This window comes from Lissotriton vulgaris, chromosome 4_1 (assembly GCF_964263255.1).
Source record: "Lissotriton vulgaris chromosome 4_1, aLisVul1.2, whole genome shotgun sequence".
Classification (NCBI taxonomy): Eukaryota; Metazoa; Chordata; class Amphibia; order Caudata; family Salamandridae; genus Lissotriton; species Lissotriton vulgaris.
This window is the reverse complement of record NC_141691.1, coordinates 2,126,390,147-2,126,415,096: the sequence shown is the minus strand read 5'-3', so window position 1 is coordinate 2,126,415,096 and position 24,950 is coordinate 2,126,390,147. Positions and strand designations below refer to the sequence as shown.

The window sequence follows — 24,950 nt, the reverse complement described above, 5'->3', positions numbered from 1 at the left end:
ATCGAGCTATGAAAAACTGGAGATAAATATAAAAAAAGCCAAGATGGGTCTTTTTCCATTGTTGCTCGCCATGCTAAAGATCAATCCTTGCTCGCGTCCTGGCTGTCAGTGAAAATGAACCTAAGGCCGGCTCGACTCTGGCTGCAGCAGTTTAAGGGCGGAAGGGGAGGAGTCTTACGCTAAATGTAAAATGCACTTCTTCAATTGCCTCACGCCGTAAAAGTAGACACCCTCCGTGAAATGTAACCCATTCATTCACCATGTCTCAAGGTTGTGTTACATGAATAAGAGATTAAAGATGAACGCATAGCTGGAGCGAGGCGCCAGCCTGCTGATGGACTCTAAGACCACTGGGTGGCGCGGATTCCGTCAGATACCGTCTCGGGGGCGTTGTGAATATCGCTCTCCTCCCAGCCTTGAACTCTCTGCTGGCGGCATTCCTGTTTCCAGAGAAGCCAGAACAGAGGCAGACGACCCAGGGGCATCCCGAACTGTCCAACAGCCATGGCCGGGGCCGGCAAGCGCGTGCTGGAGCTCTTCTACGACGTGGTGTCCCCCTACTCCTGGCTGAGTTTCGAGGTGAGGGGGTTGTTCTTACTACTGCCTCTCTTTGGAGGTGAGGGGAAGCCCTACAGTGCCCAATTTAAACAATCATATGCAATGCAATGCAATAGGTTTCGCATTAGGAAACTTTGAGCTATTGGTCTTGTAAATGACAATTTTTTTTATTTGTGTCGGTTTTGAAAATAGCGAAATTAATAACTTCATCATTTACAATGACAATAGTTACAACTTTCACAAATGTGACACCTATAGCATTTGTAATGCAATATGTGTTGTATTTACATGACTTAGATGTAAAGATATTACAAATAACAACAGCTTTAATTTTTTAAAATAATTAATACTCAAATAAAAGTTATTGTAATTTATAATGGCGATACTTTAAACTTTTGTAAATAACTTTTGTGAAGATTATGTTCAGTGTATTTTATTGTGACGAAAATCCAAGAACAGAAGTGAAATATTAACATCTTTTTGTGACATTTGTAATAAAGCTTGAAACATTGAGAGAACATATTTGAACCAGTTGAATGGTTGCATAGATTGATGCTGTGGTGGCGCTGAGTGATGTTGTGGTGGTGGGATAGATAGAGTGAGTGCGATAGATAGAGAGAGGGCGATAGGTAGATAGAGTAAGGCCGATAGATAGATAGATAGATAGTGCGATAGATAGATAGATAGATAGATAGATAGAGAGAGATAGATAGATAGATAGATAGATAGATAGATAGATAGATAGATAGATAGATAGATAGATAGATAGATAGATAGCAATAGTTAGAGTGAGTTTGATAAATAAACAGATAGAGTTAGGGTGAAAGATAGATAAAGGGCGTTAGATAGATAGACAGAGTGAGGGCAATAGATAGAGTGAGGCCGATAAATAGATAGAGTGAGGGCGATAGATTGATAGATTGATAGAGTGAGGATATAGATAGAGTGAGGGCGATAGACAGAGTGAGGGTGATAGATATATACATAGACAGATAGAGTAATTATGTGGCGTGTAATTATGTGGCATTGAGTGGTATTTGGAGTGTATGTTGCGTTGAGCACAGTGTAAATATGTAGCATATAATTATATGGCACTCAGTGGTATTTGGAGTGTATGTCACATTGAGTGCAGTGTAGTTATGTGGCATGTAATTATGTGGCACTGAGTGGTATTTGGAGTGTATGTTGCATTGAGCGCAGTGTAATTATGTAGCATATAATTATGTGGCATTGAGTGGTATTTGAAGTGTATGTTGCGTTGAGCGCAGTGTAGTTATGTGGCGTGTGATTATGTGGCACTGAGTGTTATTTTGAGTGTATGTTGCTTTGAGTGCAGTGTAATTATGTGGCGTGTGATTATGTGGCACTGAGTGTTATTTTGAGTGTATGTTGCTTTGAGTGCAGTGTAATTATGTGGTGTGTAACTATGTGGCACTGAGTGGTGTTTGGAATGTATGTTGTATTGAGTAGAGTGTAATTAGGTTGTGTTTAATTATGTGGCACTGAGTGATATTATGAGGAGTGTATATTGTATTCAGTTGAGTGTAATTGTGTGGCATGTATTTATGTGGCACTGAGTGGTATTGTTTGGAGTGTATGTTGCATTGAGTCCTGTGTAATTATGTAGCGTATAATTATGTGGCACTGAGTGGTATTGTTTGGAGTGTGTGTTGCATTCAGTAGAGTGTAATTATGTGGCGAGAAAGATCCTCTTGCAATGCACGAGTGAGATGCTGTTGAATTACACAGGAAATCCCTTGTACCAGACAGCTGGAATGTTAATCAGGCATTTCACTGATGAGATGACCCGCTGTTGCCTTGTCCAGACATCCTCTTGAAATGCGCAATTGAGATGCTCCTTGAAAACGCGGAAGGCATAGATGGAGAGATAGTTGAACATTTCACTGAAGACATGCTGTGGTGTTTAACGTAAAGATGCTTTGACAAAGTAACAGCAACATGCTCTTCTGTTTATTGCCCTGGAGACAGGTATTGTACCTGAGATATGTTATGTCATTGTGCTGGAGAGGTGCTATGCTACTAGGCTGTAATACTCCGACATAGACAGCTGCTGTTTGCACTGTATCAGATAAATGCCCTGAAGGAAACAGATTCAGTCTAGGGGCCTAGGTACTGCATTTCGCCACTGCATCAACAGGACAGCTCACTGGTGCACACTTAAAACATCTCTTGATGCAGTGGAACACATCTTTGTGGTGCAAGGGCAGATTTTTGGTTTTGGGATTATGGCATGGAACTTGATCCGAGGAATAGAGGGGTGCTTACCAAAGAATATTATTACAGCAAAAATATATCAAACCCCAAGATATACTCGTTTGAGCTGTTTGCCATCAACATCCTATGGCATGGTCCTTTCACAATAGCAATGTCAATATGTCAATTCACAGTATGGAGAGTGACGTAGCCATGAAATAAAGTGAATGTTGTGTCCACGATGTTTGGGATGCCTAGTTTTATTCACACCCTTCCATGTAAAAGGACATTATCCCTTTTATTTTTTATGCAACATCTACATACTGTCATGGTAGTTTCAGTTATTTCAGAAACCAGTAATATGCACGAGATTTGCCAGGTGATGACAGTCCTGGGCATCAATATTGCCATCTCGATGAAAGTAATGTGCAGGGACTAATTACCATGATGACGAGAGTACTGTGAATTGACATATTGACATTGCTATTATGAAATAAATGTGCATGGACATTGCTGTCAGTCCAAAGGAAATGTGCACAGGCTTTGCTATTATGAGTAAAATGTGCTTGAAACCAGGTGTCGGTTTTAAAGAAATGCATGGGCATTTTCATGGACATTCAATGTGATATGTACATATTTTGCTATCTGTGTGAAAGATGTGCACAGACTTTGCTGTAAGTTAAGCATGTTATCCTTGTGAATGAAGTATGAATGTACTCTGTTAAACATATGCAGGCAAAGTGTATGGGTATTGTAATTGAATTAACATTGCGGTCAGGCTGGAATGCATGTAAGGATGTTGCCGTCACTATGAATAAGTACGGGTGGCAGAGGGCATCTAAATACCGCGCACAGGGTCTTTATAAACTGTAGTGTGTGCCATCCAGAGTACGCGGAAGGAAGCCTTCCCAAATATGTGGGAAAGGCAGTGCTTCATTTGAGCAGGTGCTTACCGGTGCTTAGCACCGGCACTTATTTATCAGGGCCGGGTCTACGTGTCTGCTACACACAGCAGTAGCGTAACGATAATTGAGGGGGCCCCCCTGCAAGGTACATAGAGGGGCCCCCTCTGGACTCTATCAGGATCTCCCCCGCCAAAGTGCAGTGCTGAGGGGGCCTCCTGGAGCTCATGGGCCTCCCCGCAATGCGGGGGATGCGGAGGCCTGTGTTACGCCCCTGACACACAGTATTATTCCCATCTATATTATGTATAAGTATAACTCACATCAGAGGCGCAACTAGAGCCAAATTTCGGAGGGGGCTAAGATTTCGGGGGGGCTGAACATTTAATCGGTAGGCAGAGTGGAGCTGCAGGGGCTCTTAGAAGGGGTGAAACAACTGCCAGGCCTAATTAACATTCAAATGGTTCTTTACAGAGATGTGAAATGTTCAGGTGCAGCTCTGTGTGTGCCCGGGATCTGTCTCATCCCGGGCTGCCACACACGACGGGGGGGAGGGGGGCTGAAGCCCGGTGAATTCAATGGGTGTTGCGCGCCTTACTCACATATATATATGTATATTATGTAACTCACTAATTCGGCGCAGAGTGTTGTTTTTGATTGCTCCCAAGTCCGACTCTGCTCCACAGTCACAGTGAGGAAGATTGTTGCGGCGGCTGAGAGAGCCTGAGCCATTGATATGGTGACAATCATGGCATTTGTAGCCTCGACCCTTAATTCACAGTTGTTTTTGCAGATGAGACGGGACATTGAGATCGGGGCATTGGGCTGGATTTGGTTGTTTGGGGGTAGGGCTGTGCGGCAACGTACGCAGATTTTATTTAGATTGCCACGCCCGGCACAATCACATTCACCATTATCCAAGGCAGCAACCTCAGCGCGACGACATAGAGAGCAGGCGGCAGCCAGTAGCACGAGGCCCAGGCCAGTCTATTAATAAAGGCTCTTAAGCAGTGTGCCCGCCCCCAGCCCAGTCCAACACGTAACCGTAAGTAGTAAGTACTACTAAATAGCAGGATTCATTTTATAGTAAGCAGTAGTAGTCATAAACGCTTCGTTGTTACTGTCCGCCAATCCGCCCCAGCCTGAGGCATAGCTTGGGCTGACAACTCATTTGTACATAATGCATTTTGTCGTTTTGTGTGCTAAGGCCTAGGGCAATTCATAACACATCCAGTGGGCTGGAGAGTGGACTCAGTGTGTCTATTTATTTTGAGCAGCACTGAAGAACCAGAATAGGACCGCATTTCAGTTGACTGTGTATGCTTTAAATTACAATTTTGTTGCGCCATTACACAAAGATTTGCTGGCTCTCGCTAGTTCATGTACTGCAATCAGATTGGACCATTATCAGTAAATAAAGAGCAGTCAACTGAAATGCGGTCCTATTCTGGTTCTTCAGTGCTGCTCAAAATAAATAGACACACTGAGTCCACTCTCCAGCCCACTGGATGTGTTGCCCTAGGCCTTAGCACACAAAATGACAAAATGCATTATGTACTCCACTACGATTCAAGGGGCACCAGGGCGAACTCAGAATGTGGTTTTCCGGACCATGTAGGTTTCGCTCTATGTTTGGTTCACCATCAGTTCTTGCAGTTATTGTACGACGTGACCATCCATGTGAGTAAAGATTAAGTTCCAGTAGTGAAACCATGCCATAATTAAATAGTCGTATGACCGCTAAATGTAAGTTAATTGTGTCTTCTGTGAAGCTGAACTCAAACACATGCATCTATTTCCTCATATGAGCCTCCGCCAGCCTCCAATTAATATTCATTCGGTTACCAATGCTAGCAGACCGATGACATGCTACCGAGTACCAGATACAAAGACTGATTAATTTGTTATGCCTTCAGTCCACAAAGGTGTAGCTCCAAACTGTGTGTAACTGCCTCCATATACATTTTCATTTGTATATCGGATTTGGGGTAGCCCTATAAGATATACTGAGCAACCGAATGACATTTTTCTGCCTACGTACTTGTTTTAAAGCTGCTCCTCTGCCTTTGGTCGAACAGCAGGGGCGAATGTTGGAGGCGTCTAGGAGTATTTCAATGGTCTAGAAGTCAGTCACCTATCAGTACCACAGACAAATACAGTGCCTCATGTATCCTTCCACTAGCAGCTTCCAGGCCAAAGAATCATGAGAGCAAGCAGGGGAGGATATGGGCCTGGCCCCAAAGGAGTCGTGTGTCCTAATGCCACGGTTGATGCCACATACCCTGAAGGAGCGTGCTTTCTCCATACTTACCGACCGGACAGGACTCCAAACTCAATATTATGAGACCTCCACCTAACTTCATATAATCTGCAACTCCATGATGATACAGAAAGCCTCAAAGTCCTTTCCGCACTGTATTGACATTATATGTCACTTGTTGTGAGCCCCCCAAGTAACTATGTGAACCAAGACCCCAGGCCTTTGATCTAAAACACAATTTTACTACAAAATACCTACTAACATTGCTCAAACACTCTTTTATCATCACAATGAGCAGCGCTCCAAAAGAGACTGATACACCTGTCACCTATGAGACATCCACCTCACTCACTTTAGACACTAGCCTTAACTGCCTGCCTTATTAATGGTTGAAATCCTCTTCACTCAGCTGCACTCTTGTTTCACTGGTCTCTTAGATTTATTTCTATTAGCCGGAGAGACCCTCAAATTAATGGGCTTAAACTTTCCACTCACTGGACAAAGATACCACCTCAGTAGATTGATACCCTAATTCACTTGAATGAAACTGCTATGGAGACAGCACATTAGTGCACCAACTCATATGAGGCACACATTGTGGCCCCTGCCTGCTCCTTTGCCCTGCGCTGATGTCTCCATGCAGTCGCGTGGAGAGGGTGCACTGAGAAAAAGGGTTTCAGATTGCTATGACGGCCATTTTCATAATTTTAGTCAATTCAGTATAATTATGAGTGACATTTCAACAACTATGAATGACACTTTCTCGTTACTAAAATCAAGCAATGAAGACGAGAGATTCGAAAATTATAAATATCACCCATTTGTGCATCAAGATTGTCTAAATCATACGTTTCGAGCTGAATCCGCTACATTATGCTCCCAAACAGGGCGTTACAGGTCTGTGATTGTTCAACACCTTAGAGGGATGATTCTAATTTGTAGGCCAAGGTTATGGTGAAAATGTACTCTATTTTGCTCCATAGAAAAAATACTCCTCTAGTGTGATCAAAACCTTACTATGAGGAAGGCTCCCTTGCTGAAATTCAGATCGGGTATTACATCTAACTTTTAGCGGTGCCAGTTGAGGATGTGGGTGGAGCTAATACAATAATTGGGTGGAGCCAGCGGAGGAAGTTGTTGGAGCTTGGAAAAAGTAGGTGTGTTCCAGACAAACATTTGAGCACCTGCACTTCATATTTTACAAATAAAGCACTGGGGAAAGGGTTTTTATGTGGTCATATAGTCACCGGTAGTTAGAGGCTCTACAAAGTTTGTGGGGTGGCCTATGTAGCTATAAAAGTAGTTATAAAGAGTGCACCGGCACTTTGTGCTCTTTTGGCAGTGTGGCCCCTGGTCCTCCAGGAAGTGGAGGGTTGCTTTATAAATAATAATAAAAAAACGATGTGTGTCCCGTTTATACAGAGGACACATTGTTAAGCTACACAGAAAATCACAGACACGCATTTGCAGCAGGCACTATAACCTACTTAGCTACATGCGTATTTAACGTACACAAAAGAACAGCGCGGTTCAGGTAGCGCAGCCTTCTTAGCTCCGGGCACACAGTCATGTTGGAGGATATGCTTGTTAATTGCTAGCAGTGTGAAAACAATGAACTTATTAATTTTCATACAATGCTGCGAAATTGGTAATTTCATTTTCCATAGAAGATAACTGCCCTGGATATTCCATTATTGAGTCTTTTTCTTGACAGCTGAGTTCTTGTCCGCCTCGCTAACACCTTGAGAAGCCTGACTGCAGTCCCTAGCTATCATAAGATTCATGTGTGGAAATGCATGTACTTGACTCTGTTTCCAGTGCTGAAGTAAGATGGTGAGGTTTTCTAACATTAATACTGACTCACTTTGTTCAGTGACCCTTTCTAATTGAGCCTTGTTCATTATGCCTAGATAGTATTAAAACAAAAACACAAACTCAGCGAAACATAATTGTGAGTAAAAGTCTCTGAATTTACTTAGCCATCTGCTTTTTTTCTGCTATAAGTGTATCAGCCCAAGAGAGAATTTCTGGGACCATAAATCATGTACGGTGGGCATAGATCAATCAGTTTTTAAAATATCTCTTCCAAAAGAATAACCTTGCGGTCGTTCCCACGTTTTTCCAATCAGATAATGAATTATTGTTTTACACTTTTATGTCTTTATATTAGGTAAAATATTTGTATTATACATTTAAAGGAGTTACAATGTAGTCTGGCGCTGGGCACGGTCCAGGAGTGGACGGGCGCAGACGGGCTTGCCTTTGGCGTGCCCGCTGCGCGAATCCACTGCGCTTCCACGCGGCGTCCTCCATAAATGGCGAAGTGGGAGAAAGGAGCAGCTGGGAGTCAGGAGCGGGGCGGCCAATGGGCGTTAGGAGGGGGCGTGGTACAGAAGAAAAAGGGGCAGGCTGCAAGGGAGCAGCGGTGGGAAGCAGGGAGCGGGGGGGGGCACAGAAGCGGGAAACAGTCACAGAGAAATTAGGGACAAACACTGGCAATCAGGAAACAACCAGGGCACAAAGTGAAACAAAACTGGGTACAGAGAGACAAAAATACTCAGGAAAACCACGGGCCAGCAGCAGGTGGTGCAGCGGCAAACTCGCGGCAGCAGCGGAGAGGGGCAGAGGTCCTGGTCACACACGGGGAGCCGGGCGGTGCGTGGAGCGACCGGCCCTGGGATGCTGGGTCTGAATTGCGAACAGGCGGCTATGAGTTCATCCTGTTGCTTCTGTTGAACACATCCCTTCCCTTTGGCCATTTAAGCTCTCGGCATTGCGTAGCGGGGGAGCGGCTTTGCGTGCCGGGGGGGGGGAGCGGCTTCCTTTGAAGTCTGATGCCGAGGCTCAGACAAATAGTGTGGATGTGCGATGTGTGATGCGGCTGGTGATGTGCACGCGCCAGGCTCACATGAACTGTACCCGATCCGCAGTTTGGGTAGACTTTTGAAAGCCTTACTATACTATACTATAACCTCAACAAACAAGCATTGCTAAAGCAATACTATAGTCGAGACCTACAAATGTATTTAATGCAATTTTATATGGCGCAGACTTTACACAAAGGTGTTGGAGCGCTTCACAAGAGAACCAAGTACGTTACGTGAAGAAAGGTATATACTTACACATTACAGATACAAACGAGATAGAGGAAAAAGTAAAATAAAAAATAGGTGGCAGTCACACAAAAATCAAAAACACATTAGGATCGTAAAAGCTTAGATAACATATTAACAACCTTGTAAGAACTTCCTTGGGGGACATGAAGTGGGATGTATTAATTCTAGAAGTGTCTTTGGAAGAGGAGAGATTTGTGGTCCATTGTCCTCCGTATATCTCAATATGTGGAAAAAATACGGAATTATTTTGTTTTTGCTGTGTTTGAGGGTCAGCGGTATGTTTTCTTTTGGCAGGAAGAATTCTCCATGTTAAAGGCTAAATATCTAACTGTCCTTAATATGGGGAAAGTTGCTCCCCTTTTAGTCCTTTTTCACCCTCCAACAAGCCACGTGCTTCCCACAGACTATTTATAGTGCCTGTGGGGTCTTGAGAAGAGCCTGCACTCTCCCTTTAAATGTACAGCAGCAGTGCTGAGTATTGTAGACACTCCCTACCAGGGCCGGACTGGGAACCACAACCAACCCAGGCAAAGTGCTTGGCAGCCCCGCCCCCCCCCCTCCCCACTCGGGGGTGTTGGAGGTGACACCAAGCTCTTTGCCGGGGCCGGTTTTTCGGCCGATTTTGATACAGGGCCGATTATGCAGCTGTGCTGCAAAAACGGCCCTGTAACAAAAATGGCCCACAGGGGCCCAAAACCGCCTCCACTCTTGCAGCGCACCAGGGGATTGCCCGGTGCCCGCTATGGCCAGTCCGGCCATGCTCCCTACCAAATCCAAAAAGTGCGGCTACTTAGACCCAGAGAGTCCCTGCCCATTTAAAGCACTGCTCTCCCACTCTCTACGTTGTCCTCATTCTCACATGTGTATTGACTTCAGTGGGGATACTCAAGCCTACACTTGACTTCATCCTCCTTAGGCACTCAATGGTTGGAGAGAGATGTTTTTGCGATCCTTTTCTCTACATCATCAAATGAAATAAGTGAGGGTGAGCCTGTCTTGAGTACTCCTATCCATAGTCAGAGGAGGATTGAAAAATATGCCCGGGCACCCTCTACAAAATTGGCCCACATTTGCGTATCGCCAACTTTTAACAAAACATTGCTTCGTTGGAAAAAATAGGTAATTTTTAGAGAGAAATGTGGTAAATTAACCATTTTAAAGCTTGTAGAGTCAGTAACAGTGGTCAAGACTGTACACGGTAGCACTAAAAACTGAATACCGACAGTCTCAATGCCTTGTAGGAGGTGAGATAAAAGCAACTATGTTCTCGACCCTGATTATCACGTAAATGGGAAATCTAGTACAAAGTCGAGAGTGAAGGGTTAGATCGTGATCATTGGCAAATGAACCTACAATGACAAAAAAGAAAAAGCAGCAGTGTTTTGTGCAGAGGTTCGAAAATACTGACTCACTAATATTCAGAGACCTGGGCTTTTATTAGTGTTAACGGTGCCACAGCATGATATTTTCTGAAATTGGGAAGAACTTCTGAATGTATGATGATACTACGCAATCATGTTGATCGCGGTATGTTACAATGCATTCTCAACAGCGCATGTCGTTTCAACGACTTGCGCTGGTGGGCGCTGGACTTAGGGATAGTACGATTTACTATTTCAACACCAGTCTACATACAGTAGGGAAAGTGTTGGAATACTAAATCATACTTTTCCCTAGCTTACAGCGCCATGCAGCGCAAGTCGTTGAAAGGACTTTCGTTGTAAAGCCCACGTTGTAAACCTACAGCGGTGAAACGCCCACAAAGTAAAGGTCGTCTCCCGAGCTTCTCCACCCTCAAATATACTCGTTTGAGCTGTTTGCCATCAACATCCTATGGCATGGTCCTTCCACAACAGCATTGTCATTAAATAATCTATATTCTTGAAGAATCTGTCAGGTACAGCATACTCTACATTTTGTAAGGAATTTTGGAAACACAATGATTTTTAAATGGTTCAAGTGGAGGACCACTTCGCCAGTAGCAGTGGGCCGGGACTGTCTGCATAGAATGTCAGGCGGTCCGTTGATATCTGGCTCCCCAAATACTTAAGGTGTGCATTAATCAGGGATATAGGAAGCCTCCGTTTGACTTCCACTTTTTACGATGAACTCCAGTGACATCATCTCCAGTGATTTGTGTTATGTTCTATGTATATTATTGTATCATCCACATAAAGAGAGAACCTTTTAATCAGGTCCACTCCCAACTCCTACGTAGCACATCCGTGAGCATCTATTCTGCAAAAGGGTGCGACTTCCCGGTTTGACCGAATGAGTGATCCTAGGCACTTACCTTTATTTGACTGTGCCTCATTTTTCCACCATCATCACATTTGAAAGCTGAGCATCCCACATGCATGACGACTGGCTTGCCTATTGGTTCCAGCATTGCCATTAGGGTGATGAGGGGCACAAATACTATGATAAATGGCACTAAATAAGGCAATACAATCTAATGTACTTTAGTAAAAACGCTTTTGTTAGATTTGGGGGTCTCTAGTTGGCACAGATAGATACCTGTGACAAATAGGGACCCTTGCGTCTAGTCAGGGTAAGGGGCTACACTCCTATAATAACCCCCGCTCGCCCCCTTGGTAGCTTGGCATGAGCAGGCAGGCTTATTTCAGAGGCAGTGTGTAAAGCATTTCCCAACACATACAGTAATACTGTGACAACAGTACAAATGAACACCACATAGGTTGTATTAATAAAATAGGTATTTTTATATAGACTTAACACAAGACCAAACGACAACAATCCACAAAACTGTACTCAAAAATAGACTTTAAAATGTTATAAAATAGCTCAGTTCTCTCAAGTTGTAAATGAGACACTTTACTCTCAATGTACCTTGAATGCATAACGCAAAGAAAACAAAAGGGTCGCAGGGAAGGTGATGCGTTGGTTCTTTACATGCAGGGGAGTAGATGCGTTGGTTCCTTGCTGCTGCGCAGGGGAGTTGATGCTCACTTCCTTACTGTGTGGGGAGTTGATGCGTTGGTTTCTTACTGCTCTCCGGTGCGATGCAACAAGATGGCACCTCGATGCGTTTCTCTTCTCCGTTGCGATGCGATGCGACAAAATGGCGTCTTGGTTGTGATGCGACAATGTTGGTGTGATGCTTGCACGCCCAACGGCCGTGCGGTGACTCTATGATCTTTGAAGCCACGACAGCCCCTGCGACGCGCTTCTCTGGTGATGTGACTTTTGAGAATTCAGGGAGGGCTGGTTGGTGAATCTTGTGTCCCTGAGACTTCAGGCAGGAGGCAGGCTCTAGTTCAAGCCCTTGGAGATTTTTCTTTGAGTTGATAGAAAGCACACTCAGTCCTTTTCTTCTCTCTTTGGTAATGAAGCCACCATTGCAGGCCAACCCCCAAACACTCAGCACAGGGGTAGTCTCCTTCTTCAGCTTCCTGGTTCTTCTCCTCAGCAAAGGTTCGTCTTGATTCCCAGAAGTGATCTAAAGTTCTTGGGTCTGGGTCCCAATATTTATACTACTTTTCTCTTTGTTGTCTGAAGGCAGAGAGGCCTTTGCCTAGTTCAAACCAGTTCTTGACAGTCCTGGAGCACTTTGTTGACAAGACTCCTGCTTTCCTTTGATTGTGTAGGCCAGGGACATCAGACACACCACAGGAAGTTGAGCCAGCATTGTGGAGGGAAGGCCCAGCCCTATTCAGGCCCCAGGTGAAACTCCTTCCTCCTATCTGCATGCAGAGCTCTCTATCCAGCCATGTGCTAACTCACCCTCTCTCCTGGAATCCCCCAGTCCCTGTCACTCAAACTCCAGACAAGGAATACACAACCTAGCAGATGCAGGCTTGGATAGTTAGGCATGAAAATACCTACTTTCTAAAAGTGGTATTTTCAAACACAGAATGTTAACACCAACTTCACTAAATTATGTGTTTTATCATTCTGAGTTCAGGCATTCTAAACTCAAATGTCTACCTAGTTCCCTGAGTCAGTTACGATTATCGGATGTAATATTCAATTCAATTCTTTTTTTATTCGTCCTTCCGAAGAAGGTAATAAAAGATACACCATATTAAATGACAATGCAAAGCGATTAGGCTCATAAATAAATAAATAACCAATAGTACATGAAAAATAAAAATCAATCCTATAAAATGGTTAGCAGTAGGGGTGGACATTTTAGCAGCGATACAGATACAATCCATGCAGGAAAATGGTATTGTGAAATGGAATTAAAACAGCATGCTTCTTCTCTTTGCTAAAATACACTTCAAAAAGCTCCCAACAGCAAAGCAAACATCATGGTTATTGAGTTGCTGCAGAAATACAAAGCCGATTTGCACTTGAACAATTAATATCTGCCAAAAGAGGTATTAAAAAGTTCCTGGTAAATAGAAGATAAAACTGACAAAAAAAGACAAAATGTAAACTAGTTTGAGCTGAATGTTCATCACAAGGGCAGATAGTAATAGAGTCCGAAGAATACTGACCAAGGGAAAGCATACCAACCACCGAAATTACCCCATCCTGAAACTAGTCAGCAGATTCCTTTCATGCACATTATTTACATATAGTAAGTACAGGGCAATATAGGCAGGTACTTGTATAAACCAATAATCCATGACAGTGGGTGTGGCTACTTCGGGCAGTTCCCTGGACAATTCTTTATGTTTCCGAAAGTCCAACAACACCCGCTGTCGATCTCCTTTGCCAATTATATCTGGGTACTTAAACAAAGAGGAGTAACCAAGTGCCGAAAGGCCAGTTTTAAAATATTGGAGCTAGGGGATACAAAGACCACGAGTACAGCTTAAACAGTCTTGTTAGACGGGACCTGGAGGGTCGGCCGAGGACAAGGGGAGAGGCCTCCGGGGAGAGCCGTCTCCAGCGATCGTACAGACAAGTAACTTCCCCCCCACAGAATAGGCACCACACAAGGATAAGATTCAACGTTCTTTATAAGTAATCTCGAAGTACGGTAGAATGGTACAAGGAGGTCTGGACTCAGGGGTCCCCTCGATTCTAGTCTCTTGGATGGGAAAGGGTAGCGGGACAGTCTTACTACCAATCGGGTAGTCACGATGAGATGATGGGTAGCTCACAATCCTCGAGCTCGGCGTTCTTGGAGGACGGGTTGCGGCAGCGCCAGCAGATCCCGGGGTGGTCGGAGGTGGCAACGGTCCGCGGCAGCGCCAGCAGGTCCCGACAAAGAGGGTAGATTGCAGAAGGCCGCGGCAGCGCCAGCGGCAGGACAAAAGTTTCACAAGGCAGGGCTGCGGCAGCGCCAGCAGTCCGTCAAGGATGAGTTCTTCTCGGGTCTCTCGACTCCAGGATACAACTGCCGTCCTGCTCTGGAGCTGCCCCAGTTATAGGTCTGGCGCCCTTTGATGTCCGGACCCTCGCACTTGGAGGTTGGGAAGTCCGGGATGAGGGAGTCCAGACACCCAGCAGGGGGGTGGAGCCAGCGCCCGGGGGAGCTGGGGCGATCGGCACCTGGCGGGGGAGAGCCATCGACACTTCTTTCTCCCATTGACCTGCCAAGTGGTCCGTTCACCTCCTGGGTGGACGGTGGTGCCGGGCTGTCGGGGCCTGGCCAGGCCCAGGGTTGGGGTCGAGCTGAGGCCATGCGGCCTCGTGGTGCAGTGTCTAAGATGGCGGCCGGGCCGGGCAATGGAGATGTCCGGGAGCAGGGGTCCCGTAGGGGACGGGTTGCGAGTCGCATCGGTGGGTAGCACCTGGAGAGCCGGCGCCCGGGCCCTGTCGTGCGGGGAGGGAGTGAGCCCTTCATGTGGCCTGTCCAACATGCATCCCCCCCAGCTGAAGGCGGGGAGAGTCACCCATCTTCTTGGGGACTTTCCTCGTCGAGGCGGAAAAAGCGTGACAGGCCATCCGCATTGGCGTGATCCTGGCCAGGGCGGTGCTCCACAGTGAAGTCCATCTCCTGCAGGGAGATGGACCATCGCAACAGCTTGGGATTCTCCCCCCGCATCTGCAATAACCATTGCAGGGGGCGATGATCTGTTTGCACCCGAAAGTGGGTACCGAAGAGGTAGGGCCGGAGCTTCTTGAGGGCCCACACTACTGCGAAGGCCTCCCTCTCGATGGTGCTCCAGCGCTGTTCCCGGTCCAGTAGGCGTCTGCTGATGAAGGCTACTGGTTGGTCGACTCCCTCGGGATTCAGTTGGGAGAGGACAGCCCCAATGCCATGGTCGGAGGCATCAGTCTGGACAATGAACTCTCGGCTGTAGTCGGGAGCTTGGAGCACAGGGGCGGTGCACATGGCGGCTGTAGGAGAGTAGGGTCTGCAATCCTATGATCACCCAGATTTTTTGCTTTTGTTTCACTGGTTTACGACTTTCTCTGGCTGTGGGCCTGCTAATCAGACCCACAGCCTGGCTGTTCTCTCTCTAAATTACAACATGTACCCTAGGTGCATTTACCAATTGGTACTGGGCCACCTTATCAGACCCTGTAACTCAGGGCATAGGTGTACCCAGGGCCTACCAGGGGCTGCAGCATGTATTATGCCACCCCTGGCTGGCCTCCTAAATTTGACACAACTGGCTGCATGACAGCTGGGGCAAAGTCGTGTAATCACCCTTTGCTGTAGATATAGTATACCGATATCTAACCCTAAAATGGACACACAGATTCCTATCAGTCACTCCTATGGCAGGCCTTAACAATCCTGAAGGCAGAATGCTTGGAATCGTGTGAGATGGTGCTCTGGCATGAGCTGAGCCTGTCTGCAGCTTGCGGAACCAAGTCCTAATAGCTGTTCCATGATATCGCATACCATATACTCTTAAGTGCATTATAATCCTCGCGGTTAAATGCTATCTTTGGTATTGCTTTATCAAAACATGTCGAGTAAGGTGTCATACGAATTGGAATACTAACCCCTAGCCAATTCTGGCGACGGGGTTAGCATTCCACCCTTCTAGAGGGACACGACATGTATGTAACTGTGAACCCCGGTTAAAGTTAACTGAAGCCTCAGCTCCACAAAATGGATGCTGCCACCACAGACACGAGTCTGACCTCCTGCTGCTGGGAGTCCTTCCAGCAAGGAGAGCTTGGACAAAGGGTTTCCTGTCAGGGGCGGTGCTAGCACCATCCCAGACAGGGTTTTGTGTATCCTGGGTAGGCAGGGCTTTACAGGAAGGTGACTGCTGAGTGGCACCCCGGTGCTCACTACGCATAGGCCGGCCAGAACCAGTTCCAGGGGCACACCAGCCCCTGGCCTGGGGAAAGTCCGGCATGGGAGAGGGGTGTAACCACCCCCCTCCTAGTCCCACCCATAGGCAGGACCTAGTCACCGGGTCAGCCCCTTTTCTTAGTATAAAGATAGGAGCGGGCCCCCTGTTCAAATTAGATCATCTTTGGAATCAAGACACAACTTTCTGCGAAAGGACATCAAGATTTCTTCTTCAAGATTCTCCCTTGTGACTAAGGAGTAGTCACCCTGCATCCGCAGGCACCATCTAAAGAACACTGCGGTCTGCTGCAAGTCCTTCCTCAGGAATCCGACGACACAGCTCGACGAGACCCGGCTTCCCTGGCACCTCTGACCTCTACTCACCTCTACAGCCAAGCTGAGAACCGTGAGTGCGACGAGACCTCAAGGGACCGACGATCGCCAAGACTGCACGACTTCTTTACAGCACGCCCGCCAAGTATTCCTCTGGTGAGTGCTTTGGGGTCCGAGAAGCCCCGACCCTGAGCAGCTCCAGCACCGAAGTACAGCCTCCCAGCATCTCCACGATCTGCGTGGGGCCCTTCTGCTTTTTGCTGCTCACCGCGTTGTTTGGCTACTAGCCCGCTGGCTTGTGGCCTTCTTAACGACGCCCGACAACATCACTGCTGCTGGCCTGGTTGCTCCAGACTGGCCCTTGCTTCCTTCCAAAAGAGAAGCACCCCGGACCCTCCTGATCCACTCAAGACGCCATTTTAGGTCCACCGCGTGGGCTTGAATTTGCCAAGGCTTTGTTGCCCAATCCTGGGTCCAGCGACGCCGACAGCTTCATCCATCGTGGGACAGCTCACTCCTCCATCCTGGTCGCCGACAACGCCTCCTGGTCCGTGAGATCTGCAGAGCACAGCGTCGCCCACTCACCTAGTCGAGGTGACTACCATCCGGTGCCCTCCTGGTGCCACCTGACTACTGGCTAGTAGTCACGAACTTGGTCCCCTCTGCTTTCAGGTGCCATCTGTCTTCAAGATCCAGGCTTGGATCACTTCGAACTCTCTTCACTGGTCGCCTGCCAGCATCTTTCTTCCAGGCTCCTGGTCCGTCAACGAGGATTCCCGACGTCTTTTGAGACCTATGCAGCTGCAGCCCCTGGGCTAGGTAACTTCGGCACTTCGGTGCCCCAGCATAGCCTCACTATCCAAGGGTCAGGATCCACTTTCGTTTTCTCCCTACCAGGTCGGGTTCGCCCGAGAACACTAACTTTGTCTTTACTAGCTACCATAGACTTTGTCCCGCATCACGCGTGAGAGTGCACACTCTGCACCCGAGTCCCCTGGGTCTCCTAGAAGTAATCTAACGATTCTATAGTCAAGTCCTAGCGATTCCAAAGCCTATTAGTACTGTACTTACCTGCTAGTGATTTTGCATTCCACTTTCAGAGTATATGGTTTACCGTGCCCCTCGGGCATTTGTATATACTGTGCTAACTTAAGTATTTTCGTAAGAGTTTTGTTTTGTGCTTAGTACCCTGTCCTCATAAAGAGTACAGGGCTGTTGTGATTCTAATAAATACACTGTTTATTTTCATAACACTTGTGTGGTGTCCTTTCACTTGGTGTTCAAGTGGTATATGTGTGGTATAACAGCTGGCTTAACACGCCCTCTCGAGTCTTTAGCCTTAGACTGCTCGTATCCACGCTACTAGGATAGCTGGTCTATAAGGTTGACTTACAACCAATCATCAATAAGGGTTGTTGGACTGATACATAGTGTTCACTAGAATAGTGAGCACTGCATATCAGGCCACCTTCTCACATTGGTGGCAGCGGTGGGATTTGAGCTTGCTGTTGTTTTACCACACGTATCCTAAGAATATCTTGTTGAAAGATCACATAAGTACTGTTAGGTACATATAACTTAGCTTAGAATACTCTGAGTTCTACTGAACCAGCTGTTGTAGCTCCTCAAGGCTTAGCACACCTTGGCTACAACTCTTAGCAAGGGATCAGTAGGCAAACACATAGTGTAGGTAGGTGCATCACTTACACCACACTAGAAACAGTATGTCAGACAAAGGAGGAAACTCTGAGTCTCCCCTTGTGTCAGTGGACCCTCCACAGGTCCTCCCTTCCAGATATACTGTTCTTAGCTTCCATGAGTTACGACAGGTGTGTACCTCTAGGAAGATAAAACAGGGGTCTAACCCCACAACTTCCTTTCTGATTGGTCTCTTAGAGACTTATGATGCCAGAAAAGCTGAGAAACTTCTTAGCTCTTCTAATCCAGATGGAAGCATGCCTCCCCTTGAGGGAACCAGAGGAGACCCTGACCTAATCCACCTCTCAGCTGAGACTGAAGAGGGGGAGGAGGATGAGGATCCCTCTGGGGATGAGGCAGATAAGGGACAGGTAGAAGTCAGTAGACTAACCAGGTCCAACTTAAGCAGACATGAGATTGGTACTGGGGGACCCCTGGGGCCACTCTCAGGTCAGCTTAACATTGGGAATGGACAAGCCAGATCTCTATCAAGAGGCTCTGGCAGATCTATTCAAACCAATGGCTCTCAAAGCTCTTCTCACAGAGGGATGACTTCCCCTCAGAGGAGAGTGTATGAAGCTAAAGAAAGGGCAGCTAATCTGAGGATTGAAAGGGAAGAACTTGCCCTGGCCAAAGAGAGGCTTGCCTTTGCTAGAGAGCAACAGTTAAGTGGGGTAGTCCCCACTGGTGGCAGCATTGTACCTAGCAATAGGGAAAGGAGTTTTGATACAAAACACCTGGGTAAGATAGTGCCCCCCTTTAAACAAGGGGATGACATCCACAAATGGATGACTGCTTTGGAGAGGGCCTGCACTGTCCAGTGCATCCCCCAGAGTCAGTGGGCAGCTATCTTGTGGCTCTCCTTTGAAGGTAAAGGTAGAGACAAGCTCCTCACTACTAGAGTGGAGGATGCTAACAATTACCAAATCTTGAAAAATACACTGATTGATGGGTTTGGCCTAACCACTGAGCAGTACAGGGTGCTGTTCAGGGATTCCCAGAAAACTCAGTCTCAAGATTGGTCTGACTTTGTAGATTGTGCCACTAAGGCTTTGGAGGGCTGGTTGCTGGGCAGTAAGGTTACTGATTACACAGGATTGTATAATTTGATCATGAGAGAACAAATTTTAAACAATTGTCAGAACCAGTTGTTGCATCAGCATCTTGTTGACTCAGATCTGACCTCTCCCCAAGAATTGGGAAAGAAGGCAGACAGATGGGTCAGAACAAGAGTTAAACAGAACCAGGGCCAGAATCAAGGTGGTCAGAAGAAAGCAGACCAGAAGGGTAAAGATTCTAAGGGGGAACAAAATGACCAGAAGTCTTCGACAGGTCCCCAACAACCCAAAGAGGGTGGGGCTCAGGCTCCCCAGAAGAAGAAAAACCAAGAAGGCCAATCTAAAAGGTGGTGCCAATACTGCAAAAGTAAAACTCACAGGTTTAGTGAGTGCACCAAGAAAGGAGGAGGGCAGACTCCTGCCACTGCAGCCCCTAAGGCACCTGTGCCCCCTAGTACAGTCAGCAGTGGTAGTGCACCTCCCAAGGGTTTAGTAGGGTTAACCCTGGGTTCTGAGGGGAGTGACAACTTAGTTGGCACACTCACTCAGGCTGTCCTTGTTTGTACAGGGGATGTGGATATGTCCCCTGATATAAGTCCCAATACTTTGGGCAAATACAGACAGACACCTTTCATTAATGGAAAAATGGCTCAGGCCTATAGGGACACTTGTGCCAGTGTCACAATGGTGACACCTAACTTTGTGGACCCTGGACAGATCATGCCAGGTACAGAATTCCTGGTGACCAATGCAAGCAATGTCACTACCAATCACAGTATGGCAATGGTAGCTTTCTCCTGGGGAGGGGTAACTGGCCAAAAGAAGGTTGTAGTTAGTTCAGACCTCCCAGTGGATTGTTTGTTGGGCAATGATTTGGAGTCATCACAATGGTCAGAAGTGGAGCAGAGGACTCACATGGAAATGTTAGGCTTGCCAGCACATGTGTTTGCTGTGACCAGGTCACAGGTCAGGAAATGCCCCACTGAACAGGTGCTGGATCCTGGAACAATGGACCAGACACCTTCCAAGAAAAAGAGCAGTAGGGTTAAGGCTGTGCCTTCCCCCTTGCCCCAGGTTGTGGATCAAGTCTCAGAGGAGGCTGACCTACAGGAATTGAGGGAAACTGAGCCTAGAGAGTTTGAACTTGATCAAGTTGAATTCTTGGGTTCAGGGGGACCCTCAAGGGAAGACCTGGGGAAGGACCAGTTAGACTGCCCTTCTCTTGAACCCCTCAGACAGCAGGCTGCTGCTGAGGCTGCTGGGAACGCCACAGGTACCCACAAGGTATACTGGGAAGATGGACTCCTGTACACTGAGGCAAGAGACCCCAAGCCTGGCATGACCAGGAGGCTGGTTGTACCCTTGTCTCAGAGAGGTTTCCTCCTTACCTTGGCCCATGAGATTCCCTTAGCAGGTCACTTAGGCCAGACAAAGACTTGGGACAGGCTTGTCTCACACTTTCACTGGCCTCACATGAATGAGGATACCAAGGAGTTTTGTCGCTCCTGTGTCACTTACCAAGCCAGTGGTAAGTCAGGTGGCACAACAAAGGCCCCCCTTATACCAATGCCTGTGGTGGGGGTGCCCTTTGAAAGAGTGGGGATTGACATTGTTGGTCCAATGGAACCCCAGACAGCATCAGGGCACAAGTTTATACTGGTGGTAGTGGATCATGCCACCAGGTATCCTGAAGCTATTCCACTTAGGACCACTACAGCACCTGTAGTGGCAAGGGCCCTAGTTGGAGTGTTCTCCAGAGTGGGCTTCCCTAAGGAGGTTGTCTCTGACAGAGGTACAAACTTCATGTCAAGCTACTTAACTGCTATGTGGAAGGAATGTGGTGTCAACTACAAGTTCACTACACCCTATCATCCACAATGCAATGGGCTTGTTGAAAGGTTCAACAGGACCCTAAAAGGGATGATTCATGGACTACCCGAAAAGCTCAGGCGTAGATGGGATGTCCTGATTCCCTGCCTTCTGTTTGCTTACAGAGAGGTCCCACAAAAGGGGTTTGGCTACAGCCCTTTTGAACTTTTGTATGGGCATCATGTGAGAGGCCCCCTGTGTTTGGTGAAGGAAGGATGGGAGAGACCTCTCAAAAAGCCTGCAACCAACATAGTGGACTATGTACTTGGTCTCCGCTCCAGGATGGCTGAGTATATGGAGAAGGCATCTGAAAACCTTAAGGCCAGTCAAGAACTCCAAAAAGCTTGGCATGACCAAAAGGCTGTCCTGACTGTTTACCAGCCTGGACAGAAGGTGTGGGTGTTGGAGCCAGTGGCCCCAGCAGCACTCAAAGACAAATGGTCTGGGCCCCACACAATTCTTGAGCAAAAGGGAGAGGTCACCTACCTGGTGGACCTTGGAACTCCCAGGAGCCCCCACAGGGTACTCCATGTCAACCGGCTCAAAGCATATGTCGACAGGAAGGACATGAGCTTGCTCATGGCCATAGATGAGGGACAGGAGGAAGAGAGTGACCCTCTCCCATACCTGCTCACTCAGAATCCTGATGATGGGTCAGTAGATGGTGTTGTCTTTTGTGGCAGCCTCTCTGAGCATCAACAGAAAGACTGTAAACAGGTTCTTCAGTCTTTCAGACATATGTTCTCTCTGACACCCAGTCAGACCAATTGGTGCACCCATGAGGTTGACACTGGTGACAGCCTGCCAGTTAAGAGTAAAATCTACAGGCAGCCTGATCATGTTAGAGACTGCATAAAAACTGAAGTGTAGAAAATGTTGGAGTTGGGAGTCATTGAACCCTCAGATAGCCCTTGGGCTAGTCCAGTAGTTCTAGTGCCAAAACCTCACACCCAGGGTGGTAAGAAAGAGATGAGGTTCTGCGTAAACTACAGGGGTCTCAATGCAGTCACTAAGACTAATGCCCACCCAATACCAAGGGCAGATGAGCTTATAGATAGATTGGCTTCTGCCAACTACTTAAGCACATTTGACCTGACAGCTGGGTATTGGCAAATCAGGTTAGCTGAGGATGCCAAGCCCAAGACAGCATTTTCAACCCCTGGTGGGCATTATCAATTTGTGGTAATGCCCTTTGGTCTGAAAAATGCACCTGCCACCTTCCAAAGGTTGGTGAATCAAGTCCTCACTGGGCTGGATGACTTCTGTGCAGCATATCTAGATGATATTGCTGTCTTTAGCTCCACCTGGGAGGATCACCTGGTCCACCTGAGGAAAGTGTTAGAGGCTCTGCAAGCAGCAGGCCTCACTATCAAGGCCACCAAGTGCCAGATAGGGCAGACACAGGTTGTATACCTGGGCCACCTTGTAGGTGGAGGCCAGGTTCAGCCACTGGAGAGCAAAATACAGTCAATCAGGGACTGGGCTCCTCCAACCACCCAGACTCAGGTTCGAGCTTTCTTGGGCCTGACTGGTTACTACAGAAAGTTTGTCAGGAACTATGGATCAATTGTGACTCCATTAAATGAACTGACAAGTAAGAAAATGCCAAAAAAGGTTCAGTGGACAGCAGGCTGTCAAAAAGCATTCGATGACCTAAAGCAGGCCATGTGTACAGCACCTATCCTTAAGAGTCCAGACTACTCCAAACCATTCATTGTCCAAACAGATGCTTCTGAGTTGGGTGTGGGAGCTGTTCTTTCTCAACTGAATTTTGATGGTCAAGACCAGCCCATTGCTTTTATAAGCAGAAGGCTGACCCCCAGAGAGAAGAATTGGTCAGCTATTGAGAGGGAGGCCTTTGCTGTGGTTTGGGCCCTGAAGAAGCTGAGGCCATACTTGTTTGGCACTCACTTCAAGATTCAGACCGACCATAAGCCCCTCTTGTGGCTAAATCAGATGAAGGGTGAAAACCCCAAACTGCTTAGGTGGTCCATTTCCCTACAGGGGATGGACTTTACAGTGGAACATAGACCTGGTACTGATCATGGCAATGCCGATGGGCTCTCCAGATATTTCCACTTAGAACAAGAAGACTCACCTGGTCAAGGTTAGCTTATTGTCCCAAAGTTTGGGGGGGGTTATGTAGGAGAGTAGGGTCTGCAATCCTATGATCACCCAGATTTTTTGCTTTTGTTTCACTGGTTTACGACTTTCTCTGGCTGTGGGCCTGCTAATCAGACCCACAGCCTGGCTGTTCTCTCTCTAAATTACAACATGTACCCTAGGTGCATTTACCAATTGGTACTGGGCCACCTTATCAGACCCTGTAACTCAGGGCATAGGTGTACCCAGGGCCTACCAGGGGCTGCAGCATGTATTATGCCACCCCTGGCTGGCCTCCTAAATTTGACACAACTGGCTGCATGACAGCTGGGGCAAAGTCGTGTAATCACCCTTTGCTGTAGATATAGTATACCGATATCTAACCCTAAAATGGACACACAGATTCCTATCAGTCACTCCTATGGCAGGCCTTAACAATCCTGAAGGCAGAATGCTTGGAATCGTGTGAGATGGTGCTCTGGCATGAGCTGAGCCTGTCTGCAGCTTGCGGAACCAAGTCCTAATAGCTGTTCCATGATATCGCATACCATATACTCTTAAGTGCATTATAATCCTCGCGGTTAAATGCTATCTTTGGTATTGCTTTATCAAAACATGTCGAGTAAGGTGTCATACGAATTGGAATACTAACCCCTAGCCAATTCTGGCGACGGGGTTAGCATTCCACCCTTCTAGAGGGACACGACATGTATGTAACTGTGAACCCCGGTTAAAGTTAACTGAAGCCTCAGCTCCACAAAATGGATGCTGCCACCACAGACACGAGTCTGACCTCCTGCTGCTGGGAGTCCTTCCAGCAAGGAGAGCTTGGACAAAGGGTTTCCTGTCAGGGGCGGTGCTAGCACCATCCCAGACAGGGTTTTGTGTATCCTGGGTAGGCAGGGCTTTACAGGAAGGTGACTGCTGAGTGGCACCCCGGTGCTCACTACGCATAGGCCGGCCAGAACCAGTTCCAGGGGCACACCAGCCCCTGGCCTGGGGAAAGTCCGGCATGGGAGAGGGGTGTAACCACCCCCCTCCTAGTCCCACCCATAGGCAGGACCTAGTCACCGGGTCAGCCCCTTTTCTTAGTATAAAGATAGGAGCGGGCCCCCTGTTCAAATTAGATCATCTTTGGAATCAAGACACAACTTTCTGCGAAAGGACATCAAGATTTCTTCTTCAAGATTCTCCCTTGTGACTAAGGAGTAGTCACCCTGCATCCGCAGGCACCATCTAAAGAACACTGCGGTCTGCTGCAAGTCCTTCCTCAGGAATCCGACGACACAGCTCGACGAGACCCGGCTTCCCTGGCACCTCTGACCTCTACTCACCTCTACAGCCAAGCTGAGAACCGTGAGTGCGACGAGACCTCAAGGGACCGACGATCGCCAAGACTGCACGACTTCTTTACAGCACGCCCGCCAAGTATTCCTCTGGTGAGTGCTTTGGGGTCCGAGAAGCCCCGACCCTGAGCAGCTCCAGCACCGAAGTACAGCCTCCCAGCATCTCCACGATCTGCGTGGGGCCCTTCTGCTTTTTGCTGCTCACCGCGTTGTTTGGCTACTAGCCCGCTGGCTTGTGGCCTTCTTAACGACGCCCGACAACATCACTGCTGCTGGCCTGGTTGCTCCAGACTGGCCCTTGCTTCCTTCCAAAAGAGAAGCA

General features: G+C 47.4%; 1 protein-coding gene across 1 annotated transcript in view; it reads left to right on the top strand.

Annotated features, from left to right (window-relative positions):
• Positions 1-504: 504 nt before the first annotated feature.
• The window catches only part of LOC147725201 (glutathione S-transferase kappa 1-like), a 671,252-nt gene continuing 646,806 nt past the window's right edge, over positions 505-24,950 (top strand). Inside the window, exon 1 of the mRNA XM_086967129.1 lies at positions 505-579. Coding sequence (XP_086823255.1) covers positions 505-579 — 75 coding nt within the window. The remainder of the gene's footprint in view (positions 580-24,950) is intronic.